The following is a 20,675-nucleotide window of genomic DNA, read 5'->3' as shown; positions in this document are numbered from 1 at the left end:
TTTATCAGTTCTAATCAATTGTAAAGATGTTTAAAACCTATAGAAAATTTTCCAAAACATCGACATTTCAAAACTTTACCAGCAGGCTCAAAATGTGTCGAAAAATTCTTGCCATTGCATTTTTATAGTAACATTTTCTTTCCTCTGAAACTTAATCTTTAGACCTGACCGAAAACTTACTCGTTTAGCGTCTTCTTCCCTTCTGTCATCCAAAGCTCCTAAAGCTGAACGTACTGTGTTCAAGTGTTCCTCCAGCTCCTTGAACTTACTGACTCTAAGGATTGAAAGATGAATATCTATGAGCTGAAATGCTATTCTTTTACAAAATAATCAATAGCTACGATGATAGTCAATTCTTTCACAATCTCACAACGAGATGTTATTTCTTAACTTCGTAAACCTATCACCTAATGCTACAGTTTAAGGACTGACCTGGTTTTTATTTCAGCCTGTAAAATGTGCTCAATGCCGTGTTTTGTTGCATCTCCCGACTGTTCGATCAGTTTAATACTCTTGTACAGTTGTTTTATACTCGCGTCAACTTTTTCTTTATTCTCTTCATATACTAAAATAGCTCCAGTTTAGTTCGAATTTTCATTAAACCATCAAGTAGGCCGGACAGATTTAATTAATTATGATGACATCAAGGCTTACTCTAGCACTTATACCCTTATTAAACTGAACTTGAAGCGTATACAGTGTATATAAAGTATAGAACTGTACGCACTCGTGAAGGCAAATAAATCTAAACCTGAAATATATTGGCCCATTTGGTCGCGCAAGTTTTGGCGCAAGTTGTTGAGAACGTTGGCAGTGTCACGTCGTAACTTCTGCTCCCAATCCAGTCGAGAACTCTTCTCTTTTACAATACTCTGACGGTTCGATAGATATGAGTTTTGAAGCACGATTCGAATGCTTGAAATTAATCTATCACACGCAGAGTTTATTCAGTTGACTCGTTATCTTGCATGCATATTTTTACTGACCTTTTAGTTTTTGCGGAACTTTCAATGCGCAATGCAAACTATCAAAATTCGACGGAAAAATCAACAAATGTTAACCCACCGACTGTAGGGCTGTTATTAGTATCTTTGTGTCGTGGAATGAGAGGGCAATCTCGTCAGCTATTTTAGTATCTACATTCCGGTAGCACTGCGTTAACTCTTCCAGGGACTGGGAGGAAAGGAAATGTAAGTTAGTACAGTGAAACCCGATTTACTGCAGAGTTTGGGGAAAGGAAACATCCGCGGTAAATTGGGGTTCGCGGTAAATCGGTGTTTTGTTTTTTTACATTATGCATGTTAATTGTTAAGCCTTATTTGGGGGGAAAGAGATGGCCGCGGTAAATCGGGGTTTTACTGTAAATGGATGGTATAACTATACTTTGTTTAAAAGATCGAAAAACTATTTATCGTATAAATTAAGAAATAAGAACATATTTCGATGTTGTGATTTCATAATGAAAGAAAAACGAAATGAACAATGATTGAATAGGAGTCTTATATCACTTTAATGATAGTTGGCAGTTCATTTTTTGGTTTTTGTTTATTTTATACAAACTAATCAACGACAATTCAGTACTATCAATAAAAAACCTGCGTTATTTCTCTGTCTTTCTGTTCTCTTCCAAGCTCGATTTCCTGCCGACTTTTCTGTATCTTTCCATCCAAACCTTGTTTCATTTGACTCAATTTTAATGAGCTGAAATATTGACAAAGTTATATAACTTCTGCTTTACAGAAATATCCACAACTTATTCATAATGTTGCCACTCTTAGAATAATCTGTTGGTTTTAATATTGATTTATTGAAATAAAACAACAGAAAGGTCGAAAGGACAAAATTCACCTGTTATTAATAAGGTCGTAAAGCTGGGCCCGGTCTGTCTTAGCCTCAGTCGCACAATTAGCGATATCTTGTAAAGATCCAGCAACTTCTTGGTCTCGTTCACTGGTCACTGACTCTACACTGGAGATCTTGTTTTGTAGCCGTGTTGTGGCACTTTGCAGTGATTTAATGCATTCCATCTGTTTTTTTTATGGTTTAAGAAGATAGAGAAGTCTTTTAGTTGCATAAAGTATAAAATCTAGAGAAGTATATTTATAAATATATACTTTATAAAGTATGAGAAGTATTTCAGATAAATGTAAGATATTTGCACGGGGACGTTACAAAATTAAATCTCCAAATATCTGAAAAAGTAACTAACGGCAGCGTTTGTGTTGGTTTCCAGTGTAGTGACTCGAGTACCGTTGTTCTGCTCCGTTTGATGCAGAGCTGATAGGTACTCCTGAGAGGTGAGATGTTTTATTGAACTACTGATATTCAACAGGTATCAGTCAATAACCTGATCAGATGCAATCAACACCGTTTGAAAAATTATAATGTTTATCAATAACTGAACATTCAGACAGATTTATAGACAGGCCTTGAGGCCTAGCAACATGGTAAACAAATGGTGCGGCCAAGGATTGGCCGCACCATTTGTTTACCATGTTGTCCTGAGGTTGACTATACTATTTTTGCCAACTTTTTTCTCAGTAATATTTGTTTTTATCAGCTGCAATATCAAAACTCTCTCTTTTTTATATTCGCGACCAGCTGTAATCACAGTCCATTATTATAGCAGAGCAGCTGTAATACGTGTGAGCACAGACTAAAGATGCCCGTACTTCAATGTGCACCAATAACGGAATACAGCAGTGAACAGGATTTCAGTAACTATAGTAACGGTTATTTTAACAGGTGGGGAATAATACAGCTGACAGGGATATTTACTATTTACATGTGGTGGCTGTGGACTAAAGATTCACAACTACACTCGGTTATAAAATACTTTAGCAAAATAACAGCTTATAAATGCTGAAAGTCGGCACTATCACAATATATGCTACCTTAAAACTCTGCACAGACTTATAGATGACGACACAAAAACAGACGTTTTAATCCTAATTCATTCATTCATGCGTAGATGTAAAATTGAACAAAGACAAATAAAATTAAACGCTCAAGATAAACATTGCATGAAATATATATTGTGAAATTTAATAAGATATATTTAACAGACCTGTACATTCAACAAGGTACTGTGGGTATCATTTGAAAGTTTCTTAATTTGTTCTGTTTCTTCCCTTGTTGAGGTACTGAGCTGTTTGAACTTATCTTTGATTTTGTCAACATCTGAAACGGAAAAGCATTACACTATAAAGAAATAAGAGGGTAAAGGTACTGTAGTGCGACACGTACTGTAGTGCGACACGTACTGTAGTGCGACACGTACTGTAGTGCGACATGTACTGTAGTGCGACACGTACTGTAGTGCGACACGTACTGTAGTGCGACACGTACTGTAGTGCGAAACCTGAAGTTCGACAAGAACCCCCTCTTTCGCACTTGAGTTTGTGTCGCACTACAGCCCAGGTAGCGTACTGTAGTGCGACTGATCCCCATCATGAATTACAATAACGATTAGTCTACACCAGTACACATTACTAGCAACTAATCACACGTAACATGAGGACTACAGAGTTGTTACCATGGTAACACACACGATGTATACATTATGTACTGTTTTATGTAGAGCTGCAGAGCAGAGGTGCAGTAACAGATCATAGTTGCGGCAAATTTGCTGGTAGCTGGTAACAACTAGTCAGAATAGAATCAATAATAATTTTTCATTATTATTATTCAACGTTATTACAAATCAAAATATACATTATACAGATAACAAACATTGCTTAACAAAAAAACACAAAATCAGCATGAAAAGTAACAACTTGCCAGCAATTTTCTCTAACTTTGTTTGTTTTCTTGTTTCAATTTGTTGTTGCAAAAGAGAACTCTGTAGGATACTGTTAACAACTTTACTGGAGTCGGCCTGCTCTTCTTCAAGCTAGGTGAAAGCATGTTTTTGTTGCTAAAAAAGAGACTCTAGAAATGTGGGAGTAATTAAAGGCTAGTAGCAGTTCAGGGTGAAAAGATCAGCAGATATAAACAACATTACAAACAACAATTAGTTAAAATCCTCAATTTTACACACTCTTCTTCACAGCTACTCCATTAACCTAACCTGATTTAAACGTGTGTACAGTTTATTGATTATCTCATTCTGAATACTGAGTTGTTCGCGCATACGTAGACGTTCACGTCGTTCTTCTTGTATATCTCTGGACGCAAAATCAAGCTGATCCTAAAATATTGTCTTTCAGAAATTAATGATAAAATATAAAATAGATTACATGAAGAGAGAATGATGGTATCTAGACCAGTGAAGATTTAGCTGTGTCGGGAAGCTATGATCATCTATTTTTTGTTAATTGCAGTAAAGTAGCTCACCAAGATTTAGTTTTAACTTGGTGAAAACGAAGCAATATAAATCTATTTTATTGCTACAAAATAAAAATTAACCTTCAGCTGATCAATCCGATTGCTTTGAGGATTCGGCCGATGTTCAAGTGCAGGTAACATCATGAGACATTTGACAACCTTTGAGTCACAACCTATAGATAAGGAGAATGTTATGAAATCACAGTAAAACCCAGCTTGTTAATGGGAATATAGTAATGTACAAAAAGTTGCAGTGAAATGTATTGTGGGGAGAATCACTCCGGGGGAACTAAGTGTTAACCATTTTGGTCATCCTTAGTTAGTCAGATTTTGGAATCAGCCCTCCGGCTTAAAAAGTCAGTTGAAGTCCATCAGGATTTCAGCTGGTTTAGGGTCTAGTAGAATATAATCCGAGAGTAAACCTGCAGTAGCTCCCCTACCAGCACGCCAACCAGCCCACAACCAGTGGCATAACAAATGGTCCCTCTGATTATGATGCAGTGGAGGAGGGGGCCTTTTTCCCCAAAATGCAGATATTTTAACCGTGGTTGCTGCAAAATATATTTGGGGATGTGAAATTCTACCAGGGAGGGCTAAAAACCCAACCTTTTTTAGGGCATAAGAACATTTTTGTGGGGGGCACCAATTGGTTATTTTATGCCACATCCCCGCAAGGACTATAATGTTCATAAATCTTGTAATAAACTGTGTTTATTGAATGAAACACAGTAACAATCTATAGCAATCTGAAGTAAAAGTATCATCATACAATAGACGATTATATGTTGTATAAATATGGAATATAACAAACTGTATGTTTATAAGCCATACAATATTATTATACTCGAATCAGCGAAATCTTATCACTGACACTAGTTAAATACCACTAAATCAACTTATGACAGTTGAAAAACTTCTAAAATGTTGGTTAAAAATGCTCCTGTGAACACTCTGCTCACAATTCAAAAATATATTTGGAGAAGTGAAGCTGTGGCATGAATTTAACACATCATTTTAATTTTGAATCGTTGGTACATCCTAAAAACTTAAAAAGAAAAAATTACTATTCTAAAATAATTCAACTGTCGGGGCCCCTTTTAGAAAAATCTCGAAGATTGAGTGTAGAGTGATTAAGCACACTCGCCAGTTTAACGTAATTTTGACGGGTTCAGGACTCTGGAGTCTAGGGCGTGAGACTCTAGGGCAGCTTCTTGAAACAAGACTTGTGGACATTTTCACATCTCCACGTGCAGAAGTTCTACCTTTCAGGACAGTGCCCTACAGTCCCACACCCTAGACTTAGAGTCTCATAACTTAGGGTGCGGACCACAGAGTCGATGTTTCTGAGTAACTGTTTACCTTCCATTGAACAAAGAAATTATCGAGTACACCTCATGTCTAAACTCGAGTCAGCTATTTGATGCGGGGGCAAATAGGCACAATGCCAACTGGCTAATTGATGTTGAATCGAAAGTTTTTCTTAGTGAATTTAGCCCGTGCGGCACTTCTACTCGATGTGTTACGTTGATAAAATTTAAGTCTACTTATAAATTGCACATTTGTCATTTATTTCTTAACTTTCCCCTTTCGAACTTTGTGACGTTCATATTTACACACCTTGATAAGTCAAAAGTATTTATACCCACTATCCAAGATATATTACTTCGAACTTACTTCACCTCCACATTCTTTATGACAATTCCGAAATAATCCCTTATTTACAGTGCTTTAATTTAGTAACCAGTTCATGCGACCGATCCTGATCCTGATTTCCGAGGCATCACATATTCTCAAACGTCTAAACTTTTAACCTTTCAAATTTTGCACCGATAAACAATTTTATGGCCGAATTTTAGCCGATTGTAAATTTTATCATTCTTTCAAAAGACATTTCCTGATTTTGTTTTTCCTTTTATAAAGAAAAAACAGGAGCAGAAGGCCAACTTGCGTATCTATTTCTCAAAACTAAGGTTTGTGATAGTACCCTACACTTGACTCTTTTGTCTACTTTTCTTCAAAGAAAGGTTCAGAACTTTGCGGGATTCATTGCTGCTTATTAATATTATGATTTATGCCGTAGTTTATTTCTTTTCGACAGACCCATTCTGTATTTTCTACATTGATGGTTTTGGTAGACACGTCCGTGATCCGTCCTACAATTCATTCTTTCAGATTCATTTATATGTGAGCAGTCAGTACAGAAATGACTTCCTTAATGTTAGCCTTTGTATACGATTTATATTATTTAGTATAATTAGTGTTCCACAATTAAGTTCACGGCAACTTCACAAAAGTAAAAACTGAACAATTTAAAAGCGCAAACACTTTAACACTAATCTGTGTTAAATTTGGTTAACGTAGAGCCTTTAAAAGAGCTGAAATAATCTGTTGACTGTCGTTACACATTGAATTTATCGCATGATTATAACTCTTTCCTCGATTGTCCACGTGACTATTATAACACGAATTTCAGTTTAATCTACGAATTTAAGCATCATCAAATTTTCTTATTTTATTCTAGAGGAATGAAATTTACGAGGACCATTAAGGGGCCCGAGAGGTCTTCATCAAAATTCGTTCGAAATTGATTTTATAGTTGTTTCTGATAGAGGGGAGTGATATCTATCAGCTGCTTTTGGTCCCATGGAAAAATATTGTTCCTGGCGGAAATATCGCTGGTCAAAGGTCAGCGCTTATGTGTAAATGTAATGCGTGAGCGACTTTCAATCACGCGTCCTGAAAATCGAGTCTAAAAATCTATCGTCTCCTACATTTTTTGAGCAATCACTCTCAAACTTTCAGGATATTTTCTAGGTACCATTTAGAAAAGATCGCTCAGACCAAAAGCAGCTGGTAGATATCACTCCCCTCTATTAGAAACAACTATAAAGTCATTTTCGAGAGAATTCTTATGAAGTATAATGAATGAATGAATAAGACGTGGTAGCCTGTGAGCGTGTAGACCGCTCCTCTATTGTTGTTTTCAGTGTCCGATCCAAAACCAAATCCTGGGGTTACACAAGACGTGGGAACCTGTGAGCGTGTTTGTTTCCTGCGGGAGGTGTTATTTGCCTGTGGGAAGAGTGGTTATGCTCCGGTTCTAATATTAGCTGTAGAGGCTATTATAGCATTTCCTTTGTTGTAGAGATGGCTAGTCCCTTCCTTTGCATAGGTTAGAAACACCCATGCACCTCCCGTTCGAGCCACCCACCCCACACCGCGTGGAGGTTCGGTGAGGTTTTTGAGGGGCGGATCCCAGTTTTATTCATGGCCTTGTGACACTAGGCTCAGTAATGTAACGATCTGGAAACATTTAGGATTTACGTTCTGTATCATTTATTAATTGAAAAAGTAGTGCTCTTCTCTAAAAGCTATGACGATTATACATGAAAGCCACAGGATGATCACAGAGCTGGCTAGCAAAAAAAATTCCGTGTAAAAACTTAGCAGCTCTGTTATACGAAATTCGGTAAAACACCCTAAAAATCGCAATATTCAGTTTCCCTAAAACTTGAGTAACAAATTTGAGATTTTACACGGCCTCTAGAAGTAGACGTTGTTTTAAAATAGGGGGTTTTGATGCTTTGGGACTTTTGTTAACAAATAGATTTTCTAATAGTTAAGGATTTAGGATACCCTGTCGACCCTAATTTGGACCGACCAACTCTGACTGGTATTTAGCAGGCCCTAAATATGGGCAAAGTCGTCGGACAAAAGGTCACGTTACTATTAGTCATTAAGGCTCAATTAAATAGCAATATAAATGAATGAATAAGAGTAGAGTTAACAACACCAGTACTGCTAAAATAGCAAAGAAAGCCTAGTATCATATTTATACCTTTCAAGTATACCATTATCATCCAACTATTTTCATTCGATTTGTTTGACAGTTGAATTTAAATAAAATGGAATCAGATATAAAAAACCTTAGAGTAGTACCATTGCAGAAAACTTACATATTTATTCAAACTAAGGATTGGAAAAACTCAGCAGCCCTAATAAGTTTCGCAGCAGTTAATTTAAGGTTACATTCAAATGTTCATGTATTCTATAAAATAATATATAACATTTAGCCAGTTTCAATCTCAAGAATTGTCCAAATGATTGCTAATCATTTATAGTGCACATATTTAATAGGTGAATTCTATGGTCTCTATGTTATAGAATGTTATCAGATTGTGTGATTAAATATAATATTGACCAAATTTAGGTTTGCAGTTTGTCACTTTAATTCAACAACAACTCATTGTCGTGTAATAGGTTTAAAGGTAATGAGGTTCTTTAGGTTTATTACAGTTCAGAGCATCAAATCAGTTAAGTTAAGTTAAATCATAGTTAGTCAATAATCCAGTAAGGTTTGCTTCAACTTCAAGGGTTATAATAATATTAACACGTGATGATGCTAGCTGCGTTCTCTAGTATTGATATTAATTAAATAGAAATTTAAGTTAGACACAAGTCTGCGATAGTACAGCTGATGCTTTAAAAACATTCCTCCATTGTTACAACATGAGGTCTAAATATGCGCCCTTTACTAACTATAACAATAGTAGACCAGTTCGACATAAGTTTGAGTCATAATTATCGTTTATTTAAATAAAGTAAGTCTCGTGCATACTTGACAATTCGGGTCAGATATTAGATGCTGTGACGTGCTGGCTATGCCCTTATTCTCAATAATAGGACGATCTATTGAAACTTTTTCCAAATAAATATCACCCGTGACAAATAAAGGACACGGCACTTGATGTGGCAAGCCTTACAGTCTTAACTCCACTAAATTAACCAACTTTCCCCTTCATCTTTGTGACCTTCATATTTACCTACCTAGTATAGGTCCTAGATGGGTATAACTGTTTAACTATAATTTATACCCACTACCCAAGATTTGTTGCAATAAACTGTTCAAAGTTAATTTAATCCGTACATTCTTTATTTTGTCTTCAATAAATACCCCAACTTTTTCTAATATAATGCCTTTTTTTTTCAACCTAATTTTTAGCCGATCATTATTTTCATCTCGATCAAACTCATTTCTTTTCTTGAAAAAAATTGACACCTACAAGAAGCGTCCTTTCCATCAAATTTGCGTTTTGATTAATCAGGACAAAAATTGGGGGGCTCGAATAAAAATTATTTGTCCGACTCTTTTGGCCAACATACACGCAAAAGTTTTAAAAATTTCATTTTAGTAGCTGGATTGACTGCTTTTTATGTTATATTTCTGCCTCTTGATTCTCGAATAGTTTTGTCTTAATTTTACACTGATCGCGTCCGTCTTGTGGTCACTAAAAATCATGAAAATGTTCTCAATCAGCACAAGATATGACTTCCTTAGCCGTAACCGTCACTTTTTGGCAGCACACCTCGGACGGGCAGTTAATGGAGGACATGTTTATAAATCCCTACCTTACGAGAGTAAACTAGTTTCAAATTTAAGCGATCAGGAATTTACCTTGAACCTCGGTTCTCACGCCTGGATAAAAACTTGACTAGAATATGAGTTTGAAGCGTCTATTATCCGTTACAATGGATAAGTCCGGGAATATGATAGATCATTTGTAAGTCACGTGACACGCGTTCACTCACGTGAGCACAACAACACAAGTCACGTGCCTGTGCTATAGAACCTGGAGGGGGATTATTTAAAGCATATAAAGATATAAGTAATTTACAACAAGTTTTTTTGGTCACTGATTGGTCGAGACAGTTTTTCGCCAATATCTTGCCAGGGGAGCATTTTAACCCTATGTCAACTTGACACATTGTCAAGGGGGTGATTCGGAATCAGCGTCCGAAAATACATCGATCTAAGTAAAAGTTGCTTTCAACTGTCGGGGCCCCTTTTAGAAAAATCTCGAAGATTGAGCGTAGAGTGATTAAGCATACTTGCCAGTTGACGTAAATTTAATTTTGACGGGTCCGGGACTCTAGGGCGTGAGACTCTTATAGGGCGGCTTCTTGAAGCAGGACTTGTGGACATTTGCACATCTCCACGTGCAGGAGTTCCATTTTTCAGGACAGCGCCCTACAGTCCCACACCCTAGACTTAGAGTCTCATAACTTAGGGTGCGGACCACAGAGTCGATGTTTCTGAGTAACTGTTTACGTTTCATTGAACAAAGAAATTATCGAGTACACCTCGTGTCTAAACTCGAGTCCGGAGTCAGCTATTTGATGCGGGGGCAAATAGGCACAATGCCAACTAGCTAATTGATGTTGGATTGAAAGTTTTTCTTAGTAAATTTAGCCCGTGCGGCACTTCTACTCGATGTGTTACGTTGATAAAAATTAAGACTACAGTTTATAAATTGCAAAGTTATCATTTATTTCTTAACTTTCCACTTTCGAACTTTGTGACGTTCATATTTACCCACCTAGATAAGTTAAAACTATTTATACCCACTACCCAAGATTTATTACTTCGAACTAACTTCAGTACTTCACCTCCATATTTGTGTCAATTCCAAAAAACTCCCTTATTTACAGTGCTTTAATTTATTAACCAGTTCATGCGACCGATTCTGATTTCCGAGGCATCTTAAATTCTCAAACGTCTAAACTTTTAACCTTTCAAATTTTGCACCGATAAAAAAATTTACGGCCGAATTTTTAGCCGATTGTAATCTTTATCATTCTTTCAAAAGACATTTCCTGTTTTTGTTTTTTCTTTCAGAAAGAAAAAACAGGAGTATAGAGGCCTACTTGCGTATCTATTTCTCAAAACTAAGTTTTGTGATAGTACCCTACACTTGACTCTTTTGTCTACTTTTCTTCAAAGAAAGGTTCAGAACTTTGCGGGATTCATTGCTGCTTATTGATATTATACATTTATGCCGTAGTTTATTTCTTTTCAACAGACTCAATTTGCATTTTCTACACTGATGGTTTTGGTAGACACGTCCGTGATCCGTCCTACAATTCATTCTTTCAGTTTCATTTATATGTGAGCAGTCAGTACAGAAATGACTTCCTTAATGTTAGCCTTTGTATACGATTTATATTATTTAGTATAATTAGTGTTCCACAATTAAATTCACGGCAATTTCACAAAAGTAAAAACTGAACAATTTAAAAGCGCAAACACTTTAACACTAATCTGAGTTAAATTTGATTAACGTAGAGCCTTTAAAAGAGCTGAAATAATCTGTTGACTGTCGTTACACATTGAATTTATCGCATGATTGAGACTCTTTCCTTGATTTTCCACGTGACTATTATAACACGAAGTTCAGTTTAATCTACGAATTTAAGCAGAGAAGCACGATTTCTTCTCATCAAATTTTCTTATTTTATTCTAGTAGAGGAATAAATTTTACGAGGGCCATAAAGGGGCCCGGGGGGTCTTCATCAAATTTCTTTCGAAATTGATTTTATAGTTGTTTCTGATCGAGGGGAGTGATATCTATCAGCTGCTTTTGGTCCCATGGAAAAATATTGTTCCTAGCCGAAATATCGCTGGTCAAAGGTCAGCGCTTATGCGTAATTGTATTGCGTGAGCGACTTTGAATCACGCGTCCTGAAAATCGAGTCTAAAAATCTATCTTCTCCTACATTTTTTGAGCAATCACCCTCAAACTTTCAGGATATGTTCTAGGTACCATTTAGAAGAGATCACCCGGACCAAAAGCGGCCGGGGCTGGCAGATATCACTCCCCTCTATTAGAAACAACTATAAAGTCAATTTCGAGAGAATTTTTATGAAGTATAATAAATGAATGAATAAGACGTGGTAGCCTGTGAGCGTGTAGACCGCTCCTCTATCGTTGTTTTGAGTGTCCGATCCAAAACCAAATCCTGGGGTTACACGAGACGTGGGAACCTGTGAGCGTGTTAGTTTCCTGCGGAAGGTGTTATTTGCCTTTGGGAAGAGTGGTTATGCTCCGGTTCTACGATTAGCTGTAGAGGCTATTATAGCATTTCCTTTGTTGTAGAGATGGCTAGTTCCTTCCTTTGCATAGGTTAGAAACACCCATGCACCTCCCGTTCGAGCCACCCACCCCACACTGCGTGGAGGGTCTGTGAAGCGGTGATGTTTTTGAGGGGCGGATCCCAGTTTTAATTATGGCCTTGTGACACTTGGCTCAGTAATGTAACGATCTGGCAACATTTAGGGGTTACAAGTTATCGTTCTGTATCATTTATTAATTGAAAAGTAGTGTTCTTCTCTAAATGCTATGACGATTATACATGACGGCCACAGGCAGAGCTCGACCGGGATACCGGCCGGGATTTGGCATTTTGTCCCGGTCCCGGCTGAGATCACCGTTAAGGCCGGGATAAGTAGTGCTTTTCTCCCGGCTGTAGATTATCTATGAAATAACATAATATCGGCGACAGAAGAAATAATAACTTATTCAGCTCATGGGTATTTTTAAAAGCGCAAGCTATGACGATTATACATATTTATACATGAAGGCCAGAGGATTATCACAGTGCTGGCTAGCACGACCGATGTATTCCTCATAAAATTTCGTGTAAAAACTTAGCAGCTCTGTTATACGAAATTCGGTAAAACACCCTAAAAACCGCAATATTCAGTTACCCAAAACTTGAGTAACAAATCTGAGATTTTACACGGCCTCTAGAAGTATACGTTGTTTTAAAATAAGGGGTTTCGATGGGACTCTTGTTTACAAAAAGATTGTCAAGACTAGTATAGATACTAAATACTAATAGTTACGGACACCCTGTAGACCCTAATTTGGACCGACCAACTCTGACTGGTATATATTATAAGCATATTGTCTTAATGATGAGCAGGACCTAAATATGGGCGACGTCGTCGGACAAATGGTCATATTACTATCAGTCATTAAGGCTCAATTAGCAATATAAATGAACGAATAAGAGCAGAGTTGACAACACCAGTACTGCTAAAATAGCAAAGAAAGCCTAGTATCATATTTATACATATCTAGTATACCAATATCCTCAAACTATTTTACCAATGTCCTCAAACTATTTTACCAATATCCTCCGACTATTTTACCAATGTCCTCCAACTATTTTCCTTCGATTTGTTTGACAGTTGAATTTAAATAAAATGGAATCAGATATAAAACACCTTGGAGTAGTACCATTGCAGAAAACTAACAGTAACATATTTATTCAAACTGAGGATTGGAAAAACTGAGCAGCCTAAATTGTGAGCAGCAACTAATTTAAGGTTACATTCAAATGTTCATGAATTCTATAAAATAATATATAACATTTAGCCATTTAACATTTCAATCTCAAGAATTGTCCAAATAATTGCTAATCATTTATTGTGCACATATTTAATAGGTGAATTCTATGGTCCCTATGTTATAAAATATTATCAGATTGTATGATTGAATATAATATTGATCAAATTTAAGTTTGCAGTTTGTCACTTTAATTAAACAACAACTCATTGTCGTGTAATAGGTTTAAAGGTAAAGAGGTTAAGTTAAATCATAGTTAGTCAATAATCCAGTAAGGTTTGCTTCAACTTCAAGGGTCATAATAATATTAACACGTGATGATGCTAGCTGCGTTCTCTAGTATTGATATTAATTAAACAGAAATTTAAGTTAGACACAAGTCTGCGATAGTACAGACGCTTCAACAACATTCCTTCAATGTTACAACATGAGGTCTAAATATGCGCCCTTTACTAACTATAACAACAGTAAACCAGTTCGACATAATTTTGAGTCATAATTATTGTTTATCTAAAGTAAGTCTCGCGCATGCTACTTGACAATTTGGGTCAGCTATTTGATGATGTGACGTGCTGGCTATGCCCTTATTCTCAATAATGAGACGATATATTGAAACTTTTTCCAAATAAATATCACACGTGACAAATAAAAGACACGGCACTTGATGTGGCAAGCCTTATAATAGTCTTAACTCCACTAAATTGCACAGCTCTCATTTATTTACCAACTTTCCCCTTCAACTTTGTGACCTTCATATTTACCTACCTATTATAGGTCTTAGATGGGTATAACTATAATTCATATCCGCTACCCAAGATTTGTTGCTTAGTGCTCAAAGTTAATTTAATCCGTACATTCTTTATGTCGTCTTCAACAAATACCCCAACTCTTTCTAATATGAGTACCTTTTTTTCAACCAAATGGGTTCTTTTGCGATAGTCAAAACGCGACAACTAGCGCTGGATGGCGACAACTAGCGCTATCCAGCGCTAGTTGTCGCCATCCAGCGCTAGTTGTCGCTATCCAGCGCTGGATAACGCTGGCCAGCGCAAAATATATATGTTCGATAATTGTCGCTATCCAGCGCTAGTTGTCGCCATCCAGCGCTAGTTGTCGCCATCCAGCGCTAGTTGTCGCTATCCAGCGCTAGTTGTCGCTGGCTATGCGACACTGTCGCACGCGATAGTTTGCGATGGCCAGCGCAACTGGCCATCGCAGAAAACAGTTCGATAACTAGCGCTGGATAGCGACAACTAGCGCTGGATAGCGACAACTAGCGCTGGCCAGCGCTGGCCAGCGCTGGCCATCGATATCCAGCGCAAAATTTTTGCGCTATTACTCGTCAGCTAGCGCTGGCCAGCGCTGGCCAGCGCTAGCCAGCGCTAGTTGTCGCTATCCAGCGCTAGCCAGCGCTAGCCAGCGCTAGTTGTCGCTATCCAGCGCTAGCCAGCGCTAGTTGTCGCTATCCAGCGCTAGCCAGCGCTAGCCAGCGCTAGCCAGCGTTAGCCAGCGCAATGTATCAAAATCATATATTACTCGGATGATGATTATCATTAATCACTTTACACTCGACTGTCACGTGACTTTTTAACCCATTCTCTGACTCTAGCTGGTTCTGAACGACTTTTCGAAACCCTAACCCTCTAATTTAACCCTAACCCAATCCTTAACAAAAACATATGCTGAAACCCTAACAGAAACGAGAAATTAGACTAACTTCCTTATACGGTCATATCACGTGATCGATACATGTACAGTTTTTCGCCAATATCTCGTCAGGAGAGCATTTTAACCCTATAGCTATGTCATGGGCCCATGGGGGTTGATTCGGAATTAGCGTCCGAAAATACATCGATTGAAGTTTCAAGTTGGTTACAACCATCGTGGGCCCTTTTAGAACAATCTCGAAGATCGACTGTAGAGTGATTTAGCACGCTCGATATTAGTATTACTCGTCAGCCAGCGCAGGCCAGCGCAATATAGTTGCGATATTACTGAAATTACTCGTCAGCTAGCGCTGGCTAGCGCTGGTTAGCGCTGGCTAGCGCTGGTTAGCGCTGGCTAGCGCTGGCTAGCGCTGGTTAGCGCTGGCTAGCGCTGGTTAGCGCTGGCCAGCGCTAGCTGACGAGTAATAGCGCAAAAATTTTGCGCTGGATATCGATGGCCAGCGCTGGCCAGCGCTGGCTATCGCTTAGCGCTGGCCAGCGCTGGCCAGCGCTAGTTGTCGCTATCCAGCGCTAGTTGTCGCTATCCAGCGCTAGTTATCGAACTGTTTTCTGCGATGGCCAGTTGCGCTGGCCATCGCAAACTATCGCGTGCGACAGTGTCGCATAGCCAGCGACAACTAGCGCTGGATAGCGACAACTAGCGCTGGATGGCGACAACTAGCGCTGGATGGCGACAACTAGCGCTGGATAGCGACAATTATCGAACATATATATTTTGCGCTGACCAGCGTTATCCAGCGCTGGATAGCGACAACTAGCGCTGGATGGCGACAACTAGCGCTGGATAGCGCTAGTTGTCGCCATCCAGCGCTAGTTGTCGCGTTTTGACTATCGCAAAAGAACCGAATATGCTCATGTCTAGCGACCATATGATCATGAAGATAAAGATAATCCTCTTTACGACGCTATTGTGGTTACCCATCCAAGGTTACAATGTACAAAATTGTAATATTTACTTTTATATCACTACCTTATCAGAATTAACACAGAATACATAATATGTACACAAATTGAGTTGGAGTCCCATATGACTCTAATTAAACTGCGGGTGCTAATTAGTGAAACACGACAATTTATCGTTGTCATTATTTCAGGTAAAATTATAGGAGAGGTAGATGGTGAGATAAAACCTGTTTCCGTGTCAATGACTAAAGCTAGCTCAAGTCATGTGGCAAGTAATGCTATAGACAGGAATACAAATACTGTAGCTTACTCCCAGGGATCTGACAGCTGGTTTATAGCGCAGTTAGACAGGCTATATTGTGTAGAGGAAGTACGTCATTGGATCAAAAGTACTCTTCAAACACACACATGCTCGAGGGACGCGTGTACCTGCAGTGGTGGTTACTGCAGGTATTTTCCCGTGTCAGTGTACTCTGAGGATGGAACAGTCCCGGACAATGCTGCTTCTGATTGCATGATAGGAGACACTGTTAAATTTGATGGGAGTCGTCACGGGGATACTCAAGTATATGCACTAGTTATCATTGGGAGAGGTAGGAGTCTATATCACTGGCTTATTATTATGGTATTTTCTAAAGTCTGCTGAAATTTACACAGAAGCTTTTATTTTTAAAGAATACGATTATGGAACACTATAATAATATATCAATTCTTAAGTTAATCATTGGCCTACTTTGTATTACAAATAATCCATGCGATGTTATTATTACAGTATTAATTATTTTAAAGCTGTAAACTTCGAGTTTCGAATTTAGTGACAATGAAAATAAAGCTTTCGTTCTTTTCAATCTCCCAATTAGAATATTAATTAGAATTCATTTGCAAAACATCAGTAAGTAATTACACAGTATTGCTCACTTTTGATAAGAATTCTGATGATTTCTTTCCAGCACCTGATTGTAGCACGCCCATCATTGAAAAAGGCACGGTAACCCCGGATTCGGAAATTTACTCGGGCGCCACATTCAACGTGTTATGCGACAACGGGTTCGTGATATCTGGATCGTCAACAATCACCTGTACGAACGGCGAGCTTTCCACAACTCCAACTTGTGTACCAGGTAAATTTCTACCAAACATATCATGACTTTTAAAGATAGATTGATTGCTCAGTAAAAGCAAAAGTTGTAAATAGGATCGGAAGTGTTATTAGGATCTCCTAAAACTGTAATCATAAAACTGTAATCATAACAACTATTAATTTGATATCGTCATTAGAAATTAATTTGTACCTTCTGCCTGTTATTATTTGATATTTAAAATTTGTTGTGTCTAGTGGCCACAGTGACATGTGACGAAAAAGAAATGAAGTTGACCCTTGCAGAGAAGAGCAGTTTTGATACTATTCGACTTAACGAAAAAGGTATTTTATTTGTTAATTTGTAAATAAAAATTATTAATTTTCCGTACAATGCGCTATTTAAATGTTTAAATATATTCCTGTATATCTGAGAGAATTATTACACTATAACTCTCGTTATCGACACTTCGTTGCAGATTGTGAATTTACGGGAGAAGTTCAAGAGATAAAAACGGATTTAGAGAAATGCGGAACAAAAACCTCTTTTAATAGCACCCACGTCATATATAAAAACCAGGTCAGATACATATTTTACTTTCATGTTTGTTGGTAATTATTTTCATATGTAATAATTTCATTGGGTTAAAAGACGGGTGTTACAAAAATAGTTTGATCGGACTTTAAGTAAAGTTCAAGCATGTTTCTTTAAATAATTCCTTAGCAATTTGTGGTTTTATTATTCATTTAATTTTCAGATGACTGGCATTACAAAGACAATTGATCCCACTAATGGTATTACTAGAGAATTCAAAATAGCATTTGAGTGTTCTTATAGTAGAACAGGTCAGATTATTAAGATTTTCACAGTTCCGAATATTCTTTATTCTCTTTATTAAGGTAGATATACAGCTCGATATGTACTCATATCCCCAATTAATGCGATGTGACAGTTAACATTTCTTGCACGAACTGACCAGCACGTATATCGAGAAACCTCGTATAGAGACTAAAGATACGTACCTCAATTGTAAACAATTCCACCCTCCTGCAGGAGCGACGGAGTATGCATCTTATCAGGTTAAAGGAACTACCGTTGTGAATGATGGCTCACTTCGGTTTGTCCTAGACCTCTATAAGGATGAAACTTTTGCGGAAAAAGTAGAAAACTTCCCCTTTGAATTGTATCTAAATGAAGACATTTACATGCAGGTCTTGCACTAAACTTTAGCTTTTAATAAATTCTTAGCCCCGCGTTGGATGATATATCGATAATTATTCATATGTTAAAAGATTATTATTTAGCTTAGGATATGCCATCAAATAGAATTTCACTGAAGGTGTTGGGTATGTAATTCAATTTTGATCATTAAGCACGAAAGCAACTGTACTACTATGACTGTGACCAATGGTTTGATAAAGGATATTATATTTATCAATCACGTAAATAACTTGTTATGAAATAATGTATATTACCAGGTAACACTAGATTCGCTGGACCCAGATCTTTCTCTAGGGGTGTTGAACGTGCAAGCCAGAAACAGTGAATCCGAGGAAGAGGGAAATTTGTCGTACGACCTAGTCAAAGAAGGGTAAGTTTATCAATTATACTATTATCTTAAGTCTATAAATATAAACTTAAACTTTTTGACTAGTTCAACCGCTTTAATGGCCTTCAAATCAGCATGAAAAAATAAAAAATTTACCAAGGAATAAGAGTTTTAGTGCCCAAATTTTGGACCCCCAAGTGGTGTCAAAAACGCGAATTAAACAGGTAATAATTATTTTAGTCTCCTGAGTCTTGCTAGTAGATATAATAGGCCCGATAGGCGTCCGATAGGCGCCCGATAGGCGTCCAATAGGCGCCCGATAGGCGCATGATAGGCCATGGTCTCCGCTCGAATGACCGATATAATAGATACTGATGGGGAGGTGAACCAAATTTGTTTTGACACCAACAGTGATTCCTGGTTTTAATTTGTCAACGCTGAAAGCTGATCCGTTTCAGAAAGAATATTCTCACCTTCACACAAGAGTCCATATCTTAAATCCTCCTCAAAGTTTGGAGTATTTAATTTATACACAAGAGTCATTCCTGTAAATATGTATTTCATTTAATGCACTATTCAAACTAATTCGTCAAAATCGCTCTATAGAGTGTTAAACTAATATCAGATATTAGTTTCAAAATATCACCTGCAAGGAATAGGAAGTATCATCAATCATCATATCATTATCAAATATTTATTATATAGTAAAACCCCGATTTACCGCGGAGTTTGGGGAAGGGATGCATCCGCGATAAATCGGGGTCCACGGTAAATTGGTGTTACATTTTGTTAGTTTTACTTTTACATTATGCATGGTAAGCCCTATTTTGGGGAAATGAAATGGCCGCGGTAAATCGGGGATGCAGTAAATTGGGGCGCGGTAAATCGGGGTTTTACTGTAAGTGTAACTCAAGTCTCAACAAATACAACTATAATATTGCTGGGATTTTAAAGATATATAATTCACCTCAGTTGTATTAAGGACTCGACCTTCGACTTCATCGACACTGATTCCAACTCTCAACCTCTCTCCGACCCCAAAGTGAAAAGATTTACTTTTAAATCTCTTAGCTTTTTGGATTCCCACACTGCAATTTTCATCCATGCAGTTGTAAAAGTCTGCAGTGTCTCGAATAGCAGGTAATTTGTCGTAATATCTGTTTTGGACTTCCTACAATAATATTGTATAGTCTGAGTGCATTATTTAGGAACTTTTTTAACATTCAAAAACTTTCTGTTAGAATTTGAATAATGAAACAATTAAATATTAAGGCTGACCTTTCCCACTTCCCTTTATTCCTTAATACCGTACTAAAACCCGTATCCATCACCTTAATGGATTCCCAGTTAGTAAGTAATAGTACTAATTAAGGATTGAGCTCTAATATATAATATACTATATTATATTTATAGTTCCTCGTCGATTATCCGATTAACATTTTATACTCCACCGCATCTTATCATTTTCTAATTCTTTCAGTTTTCATGGCTGCACAGATCTATGTTCAAACGGCAGACGGAAGAGGTCCGTTGACGGAAAAAGTGAACTAAACGACGGACGGTTCCATGTTTATCAGGGACCAATGGTAGCTGGGTACCCCATTGAAACCAAAGGTGAGATAGAAATCACAAACACGATTCTTTGATTCTAGGCCAGCTGAATTTGCGAGCAATATTTAGCTTATTGTAAAAAATTTCTATATATTTCATACTTGATCAGGGACTAGCCCTAACTCTAAGCTCATAGTTGCGTGAGACCAATATAATAACACTTACAATTTGCATCTGGTAGAATTTTGTGGCTCACGAAATTATCCAAACATTAAATATAAGTTTTTCAGTGGCAACGGGTTCGGGAGGTGATATAAAACTGGGATCGGAAGTTTTGACTGTGCTCCTCCTG

General features: G+C 37.5%; 3 protein-coding genes and 1 long non-coding RNA gene across 5 annotated transcripts in view; 3 read left to right on the top strand and 1 right to left on the bottom strand.

Annotated features, from left to right (window-relative positions):
* The window catches only part of LOC134822665 (putative leucine-rich repeat-containing protein DDB_G0290503), a 30,410-nt gene extending 25,560 nt beyond the window's left edge, over window positions 1–4,850 (bottom strand). For both annotated transcript variants that reach the window (XM_063833855.1, XM_063833856.1), the window contains exons 1-11: window positions 4,408–4,850; window positions 4,070–4,189; window positions 3,781–3,892; window positions 3,068–3,180; window positions 2,210–2,290; window positions 1,849–2,027; window positions 1,596–1,701; window positions 1,066–1,173; window positions 752–872; window positions 433–565; window positions 181–274 (exon numbers count right to left, since the gene is read on the bottom strand). In XM_063833855.1, the coding sequence (XP_063689925.1) occupies window positions 181–274; window positions 433–565; window positions 752–872; window positions 1,066–1,173; window positions 1,596–1,701; window positions 1,849–2,027; window positions 2,210–2,290; window positions 3,068–3,180; window positions 3,781–3,892; window positions 4,070–4,189; window positions 4,408–4,470 (1,230 nt within the window). In that variant the 5' untranslated portion in view covers window positions 4,471–4,850. The remainder of the gene's footprint in view (window positions 1–180; window positions 275–432; window positions 566–751; window positions 873–1,065; window positions 1,174–1,595; window positions 1,702–1,848; window positions 2,028–2,209; window positions 2,291–3,067; window positions 3,181–3,780; window positions 3,893–4,069; window positions 4,190–4,407) is intronic.
* The window catches only part of LOC134822799 (protein ABHD13-like), a 948,842-nt gene that overhangs the window by 328,978 nt on the left and 599,189 nt on the right, over window positions 1–20,675 (top strand). The gene's annotated exons all lie outside the window — the stretch shown is intronic.
* On the top strand, window positions 16,090–18,324 carry LOC134823633 (uncharacterized). The gene is made up of 8 exons (XM_063835169.1): window positions 16,090–16,168; window positions 16,336–16,474; window positions 16,595–16,737; window positions 17,095–17,265; window positions 17,481–17,567; window positions 17,702–17,802; window positions 17,981–18,091; window positions 18,277–18,324. The coding sequence occupies exons 1-8, from the start codon at window positions 16,090–16,092 to the stop codon at window positions 18,322–18,324; spliced, it is 879 nt and encodes a 292-aa protein (XP_063691239.1).
* LOC134823436 (uncharacterized) lies at window positions 18,331–19,866 on the top strand. The gene is made up of 3 exons (XR_010161298.1): window positions 18,331–18,434; window positions 18,702–18,814; window positions 19,745–19,866. It is a non-coding gene; the product is annotated as an uncharacterized LOC134823436 (long non-coding RNA).

Source organism: Bolinopsis microptera, chromosome 11 (assembly GCF_026151205.1).
Source record: "Bolinopsis microptera isolate Bmic1 chromosome 11, MBARI_Bmic_1.0, whole genome shotgun sequence".
NCBI classification, from domain to species: domain Eukaryota; kingdom Metazoa; phylum Ctenophora; class Tentaculata; order Lobata; family Bolinopsidae; genus Bolinopsis; species Bolinopsis microptera.
This window is presented reverse-complemented; position numbering and strand designations above follow the sequence as displayed.